The sequence below is a fragment of the Centruroides vittatus genome, unplaced genomic scaffold (genome assembly GCF_030686945.1).
Source record: "Centruroides vittatus isolate TY-2023 unplaced genomic scaffold, ASM3068694v2 contig_3068, whole genome shotgun sequence".
Lineage (NCBI taxonomy): Eukaryota > Metazoa > Arthropoda > Arachnida > Scorpiones > Buthidae > Centruroides > Centruroides vittatus.
In genome coordinates this window covers 18,155-37,656 of record NW_027121971.1, presented here as the reverse complement: position 1 = coordinate 37,656, position 19,502 = coordinate 18,155, and the positions used below count along the sequence as shown (strand labels likewise).

At 29.9% G+C, this 19,502-nt stretch overlaps 1 protein-coding gene across 1 annotated transcript; it reads left to right on the top strand.

Annotated features, from left to right (window-relative positions):
* Nucleotides 1–337: 337 nt before the first annotated feature.
* Nucleotides 338–14,695, top strand: CycG (cyclin G). Its single transcript, XM_067267610.1, is given in 8 exon segments — nucleotides 338–463; nucleotides 3,638–3,831; nucleotides 10,144–10,281; nucleotides 10,353–10,530; nucleotides 10,533–10,702; nucleotides 13,332–13,436; nucleotides 13,517–13,734; nucleotides 13,816–14,695. Coding segments are annotated over 7 exon segments (954 nt in total). The 5' UTR covers nucleotides 338–463; nucleotides 3,638–3,726; the 3' UTR covers nucleotides 13,856–14,695.
* Nucleotides 14,696–19,502: the final 4,807 nt, after the last annotated feature.

The window sequence follows — 19,502 nt, the reverse complement described above, 5'->3', positions numbered from 1 at the left end:
GAATGCATAAACACGTAAATGCATTTTCCGCGAATTATCGATACGCGTAATGCAATTAACTATAATCATTTCTAATAAAAAAAAAAACCAAACGATATTTTTGTTTATGTAGTGCGAGATGGCACGTGCATCTGGTGACTTTGAATTTAAATGGAGGTCATATCCTTCCGCATTTTAAAAGTGAATTTTATATTATAACGTACGTAAGGTGAATATAAGCGGTGTTTTAATACCTCTTCGATTGAAATAACAAAATTATCGGAAATGAATAAGAAATTTTATAAATTTGCTTGGCGTTTGTACGAAATTTAGCATAAATTTTCCGGACTACTTTTACGTAAAGGGGTGGTTACGTAGCGATTCGGTCTGTTGTTATGGCAACAGCTGAAGTGTCGTTCGATCATTTCTATGAGGAGTTCCTTCAAGTGAGTTGATTGCTTTCAACAGTTTATTATTTTAAAAGGTAAATTAATTTTCTCCAAGATGCTTTTATATTAAAATAAATGCCTTTGTATTGTACAATTGAATCGTCTATAGCTCATATATTAAAATAAAGTGTAGAAATTTTATATAATTAATGCAAAAATTTCTAATTTATGTTACTTTATATATTTAAGCTTTTAATATTAAATTTTAATAATTGAAAATTTCGCTGAAATTGCATTAAAGTCTGACATGTTATATCAGTTATGTATTGGCTACTCAGTAAGAAATTCTAGAATGTTCCACAGGTTCAATACATTCAATACAATTTTACACTAGCAGTAGTTCTACAATTATACATTAGAAGCAATTCTACAGTTATACATGAGCGGTTATTCTACAGTTATATAATAGCAGAAATCCTACAGTTGTACACTACTACACTACTGTAGCAGCAATTCTACAGTTGTACAGTACACTAGCAGCAATCCTATAGTTGTATACTAGCAGCAATTGTAGAATTATACACTAGCAGCAATTCTATTTCTTATTTCAATATTTCTTTCAGTTTAATATTGTATTTCTTTAAAAAATTCTCCGTGAAACATCTTGAGGATCGTTAAAAACATTATTTGTTTTCCATTATAAAATTCAGCATAAATTATTTGATGTTCTGTAATTCTGCTCCCGTAGGAGTAATGCCGATCTTAGTTTTATTCTTTTTATAGGTGAAGCCCGATGCAGAGTAGAGAAGGAACGAATTCGAGTTGCTTGGTGGCGGGACCTGCAGTCTGTGAGAAGTGGCTGCATCGAGTCTTCCTGCAGTTTACGCACGATGATCTCTTTGGTGATTTCTTGCTGACCGTGGGTCTTTGCCTTCAAAATAACTTTAATTTGTTTCTTCTTACTCTGCATTATGCTTTACCTGTTAAAGAATAAAACAAAGAGTAACTGAACTCAAGGACCAAAATTAAGGGATACTTTGTATATTGAAACCAATATAAAGTATTAACTCTATCTACAAACATCTCAAAGCCCAATGATTTTAATATTAAGCTAAATGATTGCTGTAATGAATTGGGCTACTTTACCGCTACTATTGATAATTTAAATAGTTAAATTAGCTCGATTCATTATGGAAGTTGTTTGGCTTAGTGTTATATTTAAAAAAAATATAATTGAAGATGTAAACAATAAATTGGGAATTACAATTTTGACATTTGATTACACTCATGCTGTGTAGTTTTATGGCAATGGTCACTTCCTCTTAAATAATTGTTCTTACTTCTTCAGTCTTACAATTCGTGGTAGAGATTAGGTGGGTTCTGGGGACTGGTTTTAAAATTCCTATCTTCTCAGTCTTTCTCTGGCTTCATTCTATCAGTCAGATCAGAACAGACTTGGACTCTGTTCCACTCATTCTCTGTCTGCTAAAATTTAAAAATTTAAAACAAAACAAAACAAAACAAAAAAAAAACAACTTAAAACTAGCTGATGTTGACTGGACATATCCAGAACATCAGCATTTTGGAAATGTGAAAATTAAACAATACACATTGAAATTAATTTATGGTGATATGAAATTTAATAATTTCTGTAGTGTATCACTTAGTGTATCAGAGCAAAGTACATTACATACATTGTTATTGCAACAGGCTAGTTTCTTATTCTACTCTGTCTTCTTTAACACCTGCGTCTTTCTTTAAGCAATGAAGGGTTTTACGCTATTCAATTACAGTATAATTGTTAATCTTCAATATGCTTGAGAATTGATATACCGTATTTTACGGACTATAAGACACACCGAAAAATTGCTTCCAAAATTCAGAAGAAAAAAAGTCCGTCTTATAGTCCGTAAAATACGGTAATTATATTTGATGAAATATGCGTAGTGATTACTAAATGCCATTTTATTAGATAAAATGTTTAAGTTGATAAGATTAATTTATTTAATTAAATGATTTTTGTCCATGTTTATGCATATTACTCATGTTGATATCATATTATTCAAGTTAAAATAAGTTAAATAATTTCTATTAGGAAATTATAATTAATTAATAATTTATCAAGCGTAAAAATTGGAAGAAAGAAGAAAAGGAATGTAAGTAATGAATTATCATTTAAAAGCATTTGAAGATGAAGTTGCTTGGAAAATATTAATGTGAAATTGACTAAAATATTACTTATTTTATTTCTGTTAAGGTTGCAGTATTTTATATAAAATTGGTGTTTAAGAATTCAGTTCAAAACTAATAATAATTCAATTTGAAAGCATTATATTATGTAATCTGTACATTAGAGTAATGATATTTCATGAATTTTACTGGAAATATCTATAGTAGATGTGATATGGATATCATTGAATTTATTATTTATTTCTACAGAACTAGTCACTAAGGTAATTCACATGCTTCTTTCAGAAATTTGATAAGTAAACTTAATATCAAAATTTATGTTAAAGTTACACTTAGATGATTATACATACTAGCTCAACAATATTGTTTTTTAGCTGGTAATTTTATAGTTAAATTAAAATTCTTTAACATTAATTTAATATTAATGGAGGGATTTATAAAATGTTTAATTCAATTATAAATTACAATGGGATGAAATTAAGCAAGAACGACTTCTCGGTCGGTAATTATTTATCGCTGATTATATAATAAGCGTTAAATCATTTTGAAGTTGAATTTGAATAGATAAAACGTGAATAAATTGATTTTAAAACAGTTTTTTTTTTTTAAATTTAAGCAAAATATGTTTATTATAAACCTTTCTAACATAATCAGCCCTTTCTGTATTTTATTTCAAGATAAGATATCAAATGAAGAGATGAAAAGATAAAAATAACTCTTGCACTTTTGCCAAAACACTTAAATTCAATGTCATTAAAAGTAAGGATAAAAAAATCTATTATCTATTTAAATGTAAAACAAATGCATTGATTGGAGGATATATAAAATATATAATATTAATTAAACTAAGCTCAAAGTATGAAATTTTTCCGTCAGAAATTTCTTCTTATGTCCTGTTCATTCGCGTATCAAAAATTTATTGCTCGAGTCATTATTACCCTACTACCTAAATAAAGGCAATAAAATGTTTTCATTATTATACAATAAATTATTAAAGATTAACATTTATTATCTTTTAAACATTGTTTATAGGTATTTCTTCATAAAAACTGATGAAATAATTCTGTTTTATTTTTTAGATATGGCGGCTGTGTTTTAGATATTACTTTTAAATGAATGAAAGTATTGGTTATACATTTGGATTTTCCAAGAAAGTAAAGAAACAAAGATGGAAGAGTTGGTGGAAAAAGTCGGAGAGACTTGGAGCACACTGGATTCTGCCCTCAGAGATGACTGGTTTGATATAGATTCATCTCGTAAACATATCACTCAAGTTAGTATTCTGTTATTGTACTTATCAAACTTTATTGAATAAGCAGCCGTATAATTTATAGTCCTTATCTTAGTAATGATGTTTTTAAATTATAATAAGAATATGTTACACAACTATAAGTTCTCTATTAAATTTTAAATTTACATAAAATTAACATAAATTGAAAACAATATTTTTATGCATGGCACAAAACAGTCACAATATTTTTTCTATGCTTTGTTAAGAATAATAATCAAGGCACAAAATAAAAACAGTATCTGTTGTTGTAAATTTTATAATGCTGCATATTGGAATTACAATATTTTTAATATTCAAATATGCTGTAAAACATGAGAGCAATTTCAACAAATTCTGTTTTAATAATTTTACATTCTTAATGTATTGTTACTGTTAAAATTATTTTCAGGTTGATGAATTCTTTGAAAAAAATTTATATTCTGTTCAGGCGAAATAATTCACATAAATAATATGCTTCATTAAATGAAAAGTGTTTTTAACAATTACCATATTTATTTTAATAAATAGTTCAGCTAAAAGATGAAAAAGCTATAGATAGTATGCTGTTTATTAGAATAAATATGGTATATATTATATTCATTATATATACAAAATATACTGTGTTTATTCTAATAAACAGCACACTGTTTAACTTTTTTCATCTTGCAGCTGTGCTGTTTATTAGATCAAATGGGATAAATAGGGACCAAATTTATAATTTTAATTGTGTCATTCACGAAGCTCATTAAAGTAAAAAAAATTTGAAAACATTAGATTTAAATAACTCTTTTCGAGCATTGAAAGTACAGATTGTAGATATATTATATTATATATAATTTCAGATTCACCAACTTTTTATTTCTTAAGATGTGGAGTGAATTTTTATATGAGCAATTTAGAAAACGAATGATACATTTAGTAAGAGTTAGAAAATTGCATTTACTAGCATAAGATGAAAAGGTAAATACTCTGATTTTGATGCAAGGCACTAGATCCACCGGAATGAAATGATCATATTTATGCAGTATTTTATAATTATTTCATATGACTTTTTTATGGTCATCAGCCTGATGTATTTATCTCACTTGTTTTTCAATATTAAATAATTATTAGTATAAATATTGACCATAGCAAGGTCAATATTATTAATTATTTAATATTGTTAAACAGGAGGTTAAAAGTGCTCATTTCAATGATAGTGGTCTTTCAAGACTTTATCTCATTAGAATTTCTGTCTGTGTCTCAAAAATATTATAAATTTTCCCCTTAAATTATAAGTAATCTTTATTAAATTATAATTGTGTCTTAGGAAAGCAACATATTTATGACATACTATATTATTTACAACAACCTCTTAATATTTAGAAGTAAACTGTTATGAGAGAAAGATGTACTCAAAAATTATTATCTTTTAATTTATAGTGCTAATTTAGGAAGCCAGAATGGATGAGATCAGCTGTCGGAAATGTTTTCGGCTCTATAGAATCGTCATTAGCCGAGAAGTTTTTTGCAAACTTCCAAGTTATGCTAATGAATGGAATATTCAAATAAAAAGAATTTTTGAGTATAGCAATGCATTTCAACATTGCTGTTTATAAATATTTTAATTAGACTAAATATTTTTGATCTGTTCAGCTTGTATTACATTTGTATATGTTGCTAAATTTATGAAAAGTATATACAAATATTTGTATTCATGCATCAGACATTAAGTTCATCTATAAACAGAGATGACTGTTATAAGTGTTTTTGGTATAATACAAATCAAATGATGCCAACATCAATGCTATAGTAATATCTATTGCAACTTATGGTTAAATAAATAAAAAAATTCACTTCAGTATTTATCAGCAAATGTTTTTGGCCTTATTCAAAGACCTTCATCGGACTGTTTGACAGATAACTACAATCTTTTAAATACAATGGATGTTCCATATTCTATTGTACTTAAAAGATTGTTCTAATCTGTCGAACAACCCGACGAAGGTCTTGAATAAGACCTGAATATGTGTGGCTGGTGACAATTTGGCATGATACTTGAAGTTGCATTGGACAGTATGAGTAGTAAATGAAAACAACACTTCAGTCTGGTGGTATTAAAAAACTTGAATCAGTTTAACATGTGCCTGACTCAGCTCAATGTGCAGACAGATTTATCAATGATATTACTAAAAAATTAAAAAAGTAAATTCAAAAATTTTTTAAATACTTTTTGCTTTTATATTTTTAAAACTTTTTCTGATTATATTATGAATAACAGATCAAACAAAGAATGAATCTGAAGTTACAAGTAATAGTGAAAACGTTGTTTAATTTTCTAGATTTATTTGAGTAATGTAATCACTAATCTGTGGGTATATTGAGCTAAACTTTGCAACAAGAACAAATTTAATGTTTACAATATATTCATGTGAATTGTACATTAAATGTAAAAAAAAATTGCCCTGTGGTAAATGTTTATATTAAAAATATTTCCAAATAAAAAGCTAATATCAGCAATATTTGCCAGATACAATGTTTTATTTTCGTAACCACCAAAAAGGGGGTTTGTAGGCAAATAACAGTAGGATTGTAACTATGATTGATTTAAAGTTACTAAGAAAAATCGCAACTGTTACAGAGTACACCTATATCTGAGGAGAGATCAGCACAAACTCCAATCCAAAATGCATACAAATAAAGATGAGTGAATTAAAATTGTCTTCTGAATGGTTTTTGACTTGTGGTGAATGTCTGATTAGAAGGACATAACAAATTTGTTTGCCTACAAACCCCTTTTTGGAAGTTACAAGAATAGGAAATATTTTTATAAAATTTTGAGTTTTAAAATTAATTTTACTCTAACTTATATAAATAAATACATCTACCTGTTTTTCCTATGAAAAATCATTCGAAATTAGAAACCTTTTTCTCAGTAATAATCATTGTTAATTAAAAAGTTAATTAAGAAATTTTATATTCTGTAGTATAGTTTTGAAAAGTTGTTTATTAAGTTTTAAAGATCAGATAATGGTGATGTGATGTCCAAAATTTATACTTTTTGAATAATTTTTCCAAACTGTTGTTTTACATTTACTTTTTAGATACTTTTAAATAAAAAGAATAAAAAAATTGTAGGAACAAATATATATTCTTTATTATTTTTACTAATGTTGCCATTAGGAATAGTTTATTGATTATTCTCGCATTGTATTTGGAACAACACAGCAGTTAACATTTGTCAAAAATCTGTGACTTGCCATCAAAATCCCTGACTTGCAAACTTTGTGGGCATGAATCCAAGATTTCATTTCAATTGCTGCTCTATCTCTTGTCAAAATCTTGCAAAAAAAAATGGGTTAGCTGTTTGTGTATTGTGAATGAAGCCTATCAAAATCTAAACACACAGAAAATAATGAACAGTTGATGTTATCTTTGATTCAAAAGCAAAATTTGGACAGTTATGCAAGCAAATATATAAACGTTCGTAATATTAATAAGGTGTTAATAAATGCTTAGAAATAATTTATTCTGATGTAGCACTTAGTATAACGTAAATAAATCAAGGATATTTATATCTGTTGGTATTCTTATCTTGCTGATATCTGCAAATATTAGTCATGTAGTTGCTGCAATTTTTAAGTTTCTAAAGAAAATATTGCAAAACATGTAAATCATGTAGAGCTTGAAAATGATGCCAAATTTAATGTGTATTCTATGTTATTTTAGCTCATGATTTGATCGAAATAATCACTTACGTTTGCCAATTTATCTAATCTTGTTTACATTACAGCTATTTAGCACAAGGTAAACTAAATTAGGAGATTAAATATAATGTTTTGTTAAACGTATGTACTGTAAAATTGATTATGCAAGAAAATCACAATCCCTTTTCGTGTCTTTTATGAAAAATGTAGATTATTCTAAGTTTAAAGTGAATATTTTGTACATTCATTTATGAGAATTCTGTTTTTAGAATATGATGTAGTTGCAACATCTGGATGCAGTTAATTCATTGAACTCCATTTTTTGTTTGGAAACATCTGGTTGCTTAAAGTGTATTGGTTTGATTAACTTCTAACAAATTTTATTTGAACTTCTTTTGGGTCAAAAATTGAATTAATAAATTTTATAATTTTATATCAGATTATAATTTCTAATTTAATTTTGAAAATAAATTTGAATTATCATGAGAGTAATGAGAAACAACTCCAAACTTTTTAAAATATAACCAAAAATCTGTTTCATTGGAACTCATTCTAATAAGTTTTCTTAGTAATTTCAAACAATCAATTCTTTCATCGGGGGTGACACAAGTGAATTGTCTTACCTTAGGTGAAACACACCCACTCATAACTACTCTACCTCCTAAGAAAATTATTTGACACCTTCATTTCTCCCACACGTTGGAGAATTGGAAGGTTGAAGTATGACAGTTCATACTCTCCACAGCAAGAACTACAGTTTACACATCAGAAATAAAGACAAGATTGCTACTGAATCACTTGTTTAATCCTCCTTTGAAAGAACCCCATCTTGGTTTGTGTTCTCAAATCCCTAGAAAAATTATAAACAAGATGTATTATTAATATTATCAAATATTTGATAAGATTTCAGATTCTTTGATATTAATTAAATTTTCCTCAAACTTTTTTTTGGTATATTTCTTTATAGCCTCCAAACCACTTTTTTCTCTTACCACTACTGATATTCTTGCAAGCTTCCCAATTATATTTTGCTTTTTATTTTGTAAGAGTTTGACTTAGAATGGCAGTGCTTTTACTTGGCCTGATTTCTCTCTCTTGTTCTTCTATCTTAGTTTGTAGTGATCTTGTTTGCAACTTCTAACAAAGATCCTTTCTCTCTCATCACGTAATGAAACAACATACACTCCCAATTTGCTACTCTCCTTTTTCTTTTGTCATTTCTGACCAAATCAAATAAGGTGCACTTTGGAAAAAAAAATTATATTGAATAGAAAGTCTTTTTCAAACTTCCTCCCTCCATAAATCCACACAGGCTATTTTCTCTTCTTTGCTTGTGTTTTTTGTGAAAAAGTTGAAAGGAAGAGAAACATGTTTGCTGTATGTCATTCTAGTTAATCTATGGTTGCAGGCAAGTTTCTAATTCCTTATTTAGTGCCTTCTAATCACTAAATACATCAACAGTTCTTTCAATTAATGACCTAAAAGCTACACACTTGTACATGTATAATGGCCATTCAAGTCTTGCAATATGAAAATTGACTTGTAAACATATCCTTCTTGTGTAATTACAAGTAAAAATGTCTGATTCTTGCTCTTTGAGAAATTTAAGATCTAAACTTTGATCAGAAAACTTGTTGACAAATTCCGCACTCTTACATGTCATTCCACATTACCAACAAATCATCAGCATATCTTACTATATATAAACTTGATTTTACTCTAGTCTTATGAAGCATTCTTTTTCTGACACTAACCACTGACTCAGTCACAAGTCCCACTATTGGGAAATGTATAGGCTTAATTTTATTCTGTTTGAAATATTTTCTCTTAGCTGAGAGTATTGCTTATAGATAATTATAACAGCATATAGAACTGACCTGATAATTTAAATGTCAAATAAAGTCATATTCTCTTTTGGACTAGGCCAAAAGTGGGTGAATTTTCTTTTTTCCTGTATTGGTGTAGTCGTCCGCTCTATTTTGACATACCTTGAATAACATAAATGCTTTGGCACCAAGATTATCTGTTTTTTTGAAATCTGGTTCTTGTCGTCTTTTTAGAATCCTTTCTAGGTCAATCACTTCTCGACTGTTCCTAGCACATTTCTTACACATACTTCTCTAGGCCCCCCCCCCCAAATAATCCTCTCATTTATCATCATCATTTTCTTAATCTTATCAGTCCAATATTGACTAATATTACATTGTTTTTTCTCATCCAATTCTTAAGATTACTGATTTTTTTCTTTCTTTTCTCTTGTAACCACCTGATGTCATCTTTCTGCACCTTAATCTGGTAACCTTTTAATTTCTTTCAGTGTTACTTTTTTTTATTTAGATTCTTGTATTTCCTTTATTGAATTAATATTGCAAATTTCCACAAGCTTCTGGGATTGTTACATTTTCTGTTAGTGCACAAATGTACAGAGCATAACATTCCGTATGCACGCTTGATTTCTCAACAATTCTGTAAAGCTGCCTGATGTGTTTCTTCCTCAATATGACAATATTATTATATGAGTAATTTCTAGTTTAATTTTTTAAGATATAACTTGAATTATGAATTATTTTCTTAAGAAGTATCATCAATGTTTAAACAATAAAAAATTAAAAAAAAATTTATTTAATAGGGAGAGTGGCAGGAAATGAAATGTGCGAGGGATAACATGGCTCAAGTATTGAGATGTTTGAGAGTTTGGTACGATTTATCCCCTAAAATATTAATTTTAGCATTACATACAATGGACAGCTTTCTTGCCAAAATTAAAGTAAGTATTTTTTTTCATTTTAATATTTCACACATTTGTTTTATGACACTAATTATATAATTTTTATTTAGGTACAAGCTAAACATGTGCCTTGTATTGCATTAAGTTGCTTTCATTTGGCTATGGAATGGTCCGAAGAAGGCATTATGATTACTTTGTCTGAATTAGTCACTATTAGTCAAACTCGCTGTAGTACTCATGATCTTTTGCGTATGCAAGGAATAATACTGAGCAAGTTAGAATGGAAACGGCACCTCCAACTTCTTTCACATTTTTAGAATTATTTCATTCTCTTCTGAACCATGCTGCTCACATTGCCAAATTATCTTGTGAGGAAGTGGTGTCGGCACTTTTACCTCTTGAACTGTGTACTCAAAGATTGGAGGTACTCATGTGCAGTCATAAGTGTTCAAATTTAAAAGTAAGTATTAACAATAATAAAAATCAAACATCATTTTTAATTTTAGAAATTATTTTGTTACTTGTTACCTCCTAGCTGAAACAGGTTACATTCTTAAAGCATTAAATTATGAACAGAAAACTATTCAACCCAATATATCTATTAAAATTCATGCACTTGTGTTTGACCTTTTGGATTTTAAATGGAGTACTCATTCTTAAGGCTTCATATCTTTACAAGTATATTAATATAACTGTTGCTAATTTTTAACAGATCTTAGGAACTAACTGTTTTATAATGTTTTATTTTATATACATTTATATCTATTTAAAAAGTAATTTAGCATAATGAAAATTTAACAGCAAAATTGTTTATGGCTTTTGTAATATGAAACAAAATATATTTCTACATAAATTAATTACAAAATGATCAGTTCATTTGAGAATTAGTAGAATGATCCTGCCTATATTAAAACACAAATTAAAAATTCTAAAATTGTCCATACATTTATCTTTTCTTAAGTGGTTATATTTTTAACATCCTTCGACTTTAGATAAATATTGTTTTTTAGTATTTTAGAATAACAAATTCTTTGTTAGCTATATTTAAAACAGTTTTAAGATTACTTATCAACAATATAGTTTTAAAATGTTTTGAGTAGGTGGGACGAGAAAGGGGCTGATAGTTCTCCTGCATTTTAGTTATTCAATGACACCTATACTTGGTTTTGTCATTCCATTGTCAATACTCATTAAAAAGGTGTTCAGAACATTTTATATCGAGTGAAGTAACTTCTAGAGAAATGAAATCGTATAGCATGAAAGATAATAATGACCACCATTGTCCTTGATCTAATTTTTGGAAACCATATAAATACTCTGTAATTTGAAGTGTCCTTTACAACTTTTGATAATTAAGTACTTAAAGCAGTTCCATACATCATGTCATTCATATCTCTGGCTTAAATATTAAAAAAATGTTCTAAAGGATTAATTTACAATTCTTAATATATTTTCTGACACACAGGTGGAAAGTGCACACTAAAACACTTCTTATCTCTAAGTTCATATGACATGTTTTGATTAACCACCCTGTGCTTGGTGTAGAAGATAAACTATCCAAAAAATTCTCTCAATTATCCAGTGTACTTCCAGCAATGCCCTAGGTGGTGAAAGGACTAAATTTCTCTGGACCCTGAGGAAATAGGGGGTCCCTACACAATGTTGATAAATAAAAAAACAGTATTTGAAAAATATTTACAAATTTGAATTTAAAAATGTATTAATTATTTTAACCTCTCTGAACAATTTTTGTCTTAAAGTTAGTTGATTACATTTACACAAATTTATACATACTGTACTATTATTAAAAATAAACATAATTATTTTTATTTATATAACACATTTTACATTGAAAAACACTTCTACTGCAATCAAAAATTTTTCGGGCATGAATATCGATTTCATTACTCCCATTTTCCCATTCCTTTACTTTAATATAATCATTTATATTCTGTAGGGCCCCAATAAGAATCTTTTCTCAGGTCCCCATTACCCTCTGGTTGGCTCTACCTGGTAGGATCATGTGCTTCTGTATCCATGAAAATGTCAGTCACGCCACATATCCTGTTTTCCTGTTTACTCAAGTTTCATTTCCGTATTCAGTTATTGCATGTCAGTGTGCCATATTATTTGCCCACCTGCTTATGTAAAGAACCGGTACCGATGGCGACAGGTCACGTCATACATTCATTTTAGTAGTGACTAGATGTCCCCAATTTTTCGAGACTCTCTCCATTTTTGCCTGTTTTTAATATTCGATTGTAGAATGAATCTTTGAATAAAAAAATTTTATTAACATGTTAATATACAATAGATATTGAACTTTAATATAAATAAATTTTTAAAAAATAATTAGTTTTAGACGCCATTTTCACCGATTCCGAAATATATCCCCACTTAGATTGTAAATATTATAGGTCTTAAAGTCTACCTTTTAGGATTATACACTCTCACAAATCTGGCACCCCTCTGCAAGAGTGGCTGAAGTAGCAAAAGTCTTTTAATATATTTTGCTAATATGTCTTCAAAGAAAGTTATATCAGATTTAGAAGTGTGGTGATGTTTTTGTGACCAGAAATATAATATAGGAACTTAACTGTTGTTTCTATCAATAAGCCTATGATAAAGTTGGTTCAATTTAACGTCATTTTGCTGAAAGTAAGTTTTTGAGAATCTATCAATGTCATTAAATGAAGACGTACTCTATTTTACAAAGTGTTTACTAATGTTTATGCAATATATAAGGCTTTTTCTTGGTATTATGTAAACTTTGATTAAGGTTTAATGGTGCAAGGGTATCTGTGGCCAAACTGTTTCTGTGTAAATTTTGGCAAAGAGTTACAAGAATCCCTTGGCTTTAATAATTATAATTACATTATGTACAGTACATGAACAAGCACAAAAAAAGAAAGAAGAAAGTAAAATTCTGAGACATAAATATTTCTCTATTTAGAGGAAAACATTTTTTTCCCCACTAAACTTTTATTCTAAAAGCTTTATTTTTAAATCTAAGAATATTTTGATAACATAGTATTAATAGTCATATACTAAAGCTTCAAATTAACAGATCAAACTTTATTTTTTTACAGAGAAGTGCTGTTGCGCTTGCTTTGTTGAATTATGTTTTGATTGAGGAATTGCCACCAAGATGGAATTGGTCTATCTATATTAAGGATTTACAAGAGTTTTGTAAGGTAAACAAATGGATTTTTTTAAAGTATATTTTATTAGCTTTGTTAAACTATAAAAATTTATAATTTTTTAAACATTTCAGATAACGTCTGATGAATTTGAAAAAAGCAAACATATAGTACAAAAAGTGCTGTCTTCGTACGATCACCAGCAGCAGTTACCTCATCATCTCCGTCAGCAACTCAATTGGAAGCTTTCGGTACGAACTTGGAGGCAGTTGCATCTCGCTCTGAGGCGACGGCAGTTCTCCCTTCCACCTCTCGAAGAATGCAGCGACGGCTCTAATTGTGAATATTGCAGGTAAGTTGTTTTTGAGGCACCATCGTTGCCTTTTACAATGATGGAAAATGCAACGAATTAAAAAAGATGCTTTTGTTTCAGCACTCATTCTGTTTCATCTAACAACGAATGGAAGAAATAGTTCAAAATCAGGATGCTGTTTGCATAATTCTATCCACATATATTGTTAAAAGTGTAAAGTTACTCATAACTAGTTAAAAATCAATGTCATTATCTTAAAGTTGATTTTATCATCATAAATCTAGTAGCATGATGATGTTTTGTGAATATTATCTTTTTATATACAGTATATAGTAATATACCTCATCAATATTTTGTAAATCAGTGTTTTCTCAGGAATATCATCATGTAAAATTTTGTGTGATGTACTTTAAAAGTTTCTTAATTACTACGTGGGAAAATTTTTACGATATATTTCATTATCGCTGAGTTTTATGCAAATACATCTGTGTCAAAAAAAAAATTCATAAAATACAATCTAGTCAGAGACTGGCCATAATTTAAGGTAAAATTTACCTTCTAAATAACTTTTTTCATTTTCATCGTTAACTATAGATTTTGTCGTCGTCTTGGGACCAAATTGCAAATGGCATTACTTAAATTACCAGGCGATAACGGAATCTTTGTTTTTATTTCATCGTTTGACTTTTAAGTCTGTCCTCTTTTTAGACCAAAGCGTCATCAAATGACATAGAATTGAATTCTAGCTTCGATTTTTCCAAAGAACTTGTAGAGCATAAACGAGAGAGTCGGACTTTTTATTTCCAAACGGAATTCATCGAGTTCACAGATGTTTTTGCAGAGGACCGGCACGGGCATAATATGCCAAATTTGTACTTGTAAACTCTGTGTACAGTCTTTTAATTTTGAGTGATGAGCATCACCAAATGATAAAATGTATTTGCATCCTGTGGTTTGCAAATTTGCATCCAATAAAAATACAGAAATCTGCAAAAATGTATCTTAGTTAACTTTCATTTTACCATAATTTCCAATATATACAATACAAAAATGACACAAGTATTTTACATTAATAAAATTCTCACTTATACAACATAGAATAAAATCTAGTTATTCAACGAACAAATGTAACTAAGCATCTAATTTACACTGTCGTTAGTCCGACAAGAATCAAGACTATCGAGCACGCTCTCGTCAGACAAACAGTGCATCTCCGATCCTAATAGACCAGTGGTTCTTAACTGGTGGTCCCCGAAAGCACCCGAAGTGGTCCGCGAAGTCATCTTAGAATTATTAAATAAATGACGAGTCGACGACGATGCGCGGTACGTCAAGGTTACAGCCGATAGCGGACCGGGCCAGGATTTGGTATGCAAGCACGGGGATGTGCAGCGAGTGTCTAGCTCGGATCGTTACGTTCGCCTTTGTTTTAGTCTCTAATACGATTACGTGCGCATTGTAATGTAAGTTTTACGATTGTTTATAATCTTCAATTTGTCAACTTTTATTTATACGAAAAATTGTTATTTTTATAAATGCAGATAATAAAAGTGTGTTGCAAAACATTTAGTATAACAAAAGATATGTTAAGTCTGTTCAACTCAAAAAAGTATACAAGTTATCATGCTGCAACTGTATGTGATCGTACTGAGTTTTCTCCCAGCAATGATCTAGACCAGTGTTTCTCAAACTTTTTGGACCGCGACCCCCCTTCTGCACTTAAAAATTTCAAAGGACCCCCGAAGAATGTGTCAAAACACATCCCGGAGAGAGGAGGTTAGGCTCGTATTTAAATATTTATATTATTTTTATTATTTATATGTGCAATTTATTTAAGTAAAAATTATTTTATATATTTTTTATTTCTATTATTTCTAAACATGAATCTATAGTAAATTTATAAAATATTTGAAAAAATTGATCTGGCATCAATTTTTCAGCGACCCCCCAAATATTTTTACGACCCCCACTTTGAGAATCACTGATCTAGACCACAAAGACTACACGAAGTTTATCGAAATCGATGAAGAAAATGAACATTGCCCTGTAATTTCTATTCCAGAAAACACTACAAATTAAAAAACTCAACAACAATTAATTGTGTATTATATGTAAAAATATTTTTAATAATTTACAATAAATAAAACATTGTCAAGACTTTTAAAAAAAATTGTTTTTATTTATTAACATATGTTTTTATTGTAAAAATTTATTAAAGAAGCTGAAGGGAAGTTATTGATTTTTAAATTTGGCGGATTTTTGGGAGATTTTTGCTATTCGTCGTGCAGATTTGGGCTGTTTCAACGACCTCAAGCGGCGGATTGGGTTAAAAAGGGATCTGGCAACCCTACAGCCGAGAGGTTGGCGTGCAGCTCATAGCGTGTTTATTCCAGAAGCTCACACTGTTAAGTGAGCTGCACTACAAAATTTTTCCAGTGTATGTTCGTTGTTAAGAGTGCTTGCTTATTCTCGCTTTGAAAGTTTTACAGCAAAATTTGGGCAAAAATCTTTGGTGACTATACTGACAATACTATATACAGTAGAGAGTCCTGTTAATCGGAATCAATTGGAGACTGGGGTTGTTCAGATTAGTGATTTGTTCGAATTGCCGATTATGTACGAAAAAAATATATTAACCTGTCCGATGTTGAAATTTTTCTCCGTTGCGTGTCGCTTCGTGTTGAATTTTCGTCGATTTTAAGCCTAACGAAAATTTTTATAATAATAATCGAGGCTATCGTATCGTTAAAAATTATTTCTGCATTTTGTACAAACAAAATAAATATATTGAAGAATATAAAAACATGAAAATTATACTTTAGAAGTAAATTTAGTATCAAGAACGCTTGCTTATTCTCGCTTTGAAAGTTTTACAGCAAAATTTGGGCAAAAATCTTTGGTGACTATACTGACAATACTATATACTGGTATGTAAAGTAACTGTTCCTGATTTTAATACGTAAGTAATATAAAACGTTTTTTGTTTGTCATGTCACATGTTAAATCTGTGCTAAGTAGATATTGTAATACTATATTAAACCACGTCACATGTTACTTTGTCAAATCTGATAGGTTTGCTTTAATTGCACTTTGTACCCAGTTCCAGGCGTTTGTCAGTAAAACGCTTGTGTCATCAATTTTATTTATTTTTTATTCAGTTTTATAATTACAGATTTTTTTATGTGACCACTGTCAGAGTTAAAATTATTGTATAATTATTATTATTATATAAATATTATAAAATTATTCAATTAATATGTGGGTAACTAAGTAGGTAGGATATACTATAATAGACATTTTAATTTCAGAAAAATGCCACCGAAACGAAAGTATGACGATGATTATATTAAATTGGGTTTTACTTCAATAGAAATAAATGGGAAGACCAGACCTCAATGCGTAATATGCGCAACTGTTCTTGCCAACGATGCTTTGAAGCCGGCAAAGTTGGGACGTCATTTAAAATCCGTACATCCGAATTATTGTGACCGTCCACGAGAATTCTTCGAGGGCAAACTAATAAATCTAAAAAAGAAAAACTTGGACCCTGTGGAACACGTTATGCAATATCTGAAAAAACATTGGCTGCATCGTTTGAAATTTCAAAATTGATTGCCAAATCCAAAAAAGCACACACAATCGGTGAATCTCTAATAAAGCCTTGTATGCTTAAAGCTGCCGAAGAGCTTTTAGGGGAGGAAGCTGAAAAGAAAATTCGTGAAATTCCACTATCAAATGACACAGTGAAGTCACGTATTCAAAAAATGTCAATTGACATTGAAGAACAAATTATTGACAAGATAAAATGTAGTCCATATTTTGCACTACAATGTGATGAATCTACCGACGTTTCACAATGTTGTCAATTACTTGTATTTGTCCGATTTTTGAACAACAATAAAACGTTTAAAGAGGAGTTACTATTTTCTCAAAAACTGGAAACGACGTCGCAAGGTGCAGACGTTATGGACGTAATAAGTCTGTATTTGGAGAAACATGGGCTTATGTGGCAAAAGCTTGCTGGGTTTTGTACGGACGGTGCTCCTGCTATGCTCGGTTCCAACTCTGGTCTTGCAGCTTTGATTAAAAAAAGAATCCATCTGCAATAACGACACACTGCATTATTCATCGTCAAGCATTGGCTGCTAAAACGCTCCCGGAATGCTTTGCTATTACGATGAAAACAGCTATAAAAGTGGTCAACTTTATTAAAAGGAGTGCACTTAATACTCGTCTCTTCAAAAAATTATGCTGTGATATGAACTCTGAATACGAAACGCTGCTTTTTCACACCGAAGCGCGATGGCTTTCCAAAGAAAATATGCTGTCGAGGTTGTACGAACTGAGAGAAGAAGTAAAATTATTCTTAACTAATAAGGAAAACAAAGAGTTGCTGTCTGAGTTCTGTCAGTTCAAATTTCAAATACATTTTGCTTATTTAGTGGAATTTTTTTTGCACAACTAAATAAATTGAACCTTCAACTGCAAGGGCCAGGAAATATGAAATTGGAAGGCACTAGCAATATATTTGCATTTGAAGATAAAATCAGTGCATTAATCGCTAAAATCGACCTATGGATCAGCAAAGTCGAAAGAGAGAATTTTTCTGTTTGATACATTGAACCCAATTATTGACGGACAGTGTGCTGAAATTAAAGGACAAATACAAAAGAACATTATATTCCATTTGCAAAACTTGAAAAATGATTTCAATCGCTATTTTCATGACTGCAAGGACAAAGGTATTTGGAAACTGATCTGCACTCCTTTCATAGTCAACATTTCTGAGGTGCCGGATGAAATACAAGAAGAGTTAATTGAACTGCAACACGATAGTAACTGCAAGGATACATTCGAGACAGGAATTAATCTTGAAGATTTTTGGAGCCAAAAAGCTATTGCTTTCCCTAAAATTCGAGAAATTGCTTTACGGTACCTAACTTTATTTTCAACCACACATTTATGCGAGCAAGGATTCTCAGTGCTTTTGATAATTAAAAATAAACATCGAAATCGGTTGGATGCCAGTGCCGACACGCGTTTGGCTTTGAGTAGCACTGAACCAAGAATCCAGCAGTTGGTAAACAGTACGCAGTCACAAAAATCGCACTAAAATAATATAATTAATGTAACATTTTCGCAAATAATATAATACTCTTGGTTCCGAATAATTTTATACGTGTTTAATTTATAGAACAACCTTATAAGAAATTATATTACTGCCAAACAGCTTGTGGTCTATGGCAAGAGATAAATATCGATAAATGGTCCCTCATCACTAAAAGGTTAAGAATCACTGTATTAGACATAGAAATTTAAAGCTTTGGCATGCTGTTTTGACATTTAAAGGTCAAAATGTTTTAAAACGACGTGCCGTAAAGTTAGAAAGATTTTTCAACGCTCGAACAGTACATTCAGAAGTAAGACTCGGAGTGTCCTACCCATTGAAAGAAGCCGAATAATGCCTGGAATTTCATTCTCGACTGCAAAATTTTATTTTTATAAGAAAAGTTACATTTAACAAATTAACCTATACAAAGATTTATATTGAATTAGAATACACATTTGCATAAAAAGTTCCAAATCCAGAAGACCCTAAATGCTTTGAAATCAGCAGTAAGAGTATAATTTGTGGGTGGCATGGCAATATTCTTATTCAATGTTTTTAATGCATTTTTATAAACTTATTACAGTCCCAAGGGAAGAAAATTGGAGTTATCCAAGTTTTATGGTAGCGTATGTCGGGGTCCTAGAAACTATGAAAAAGTTGGACTGGATTGGTGAGTTTAGAAGTTTATATTCCCTTG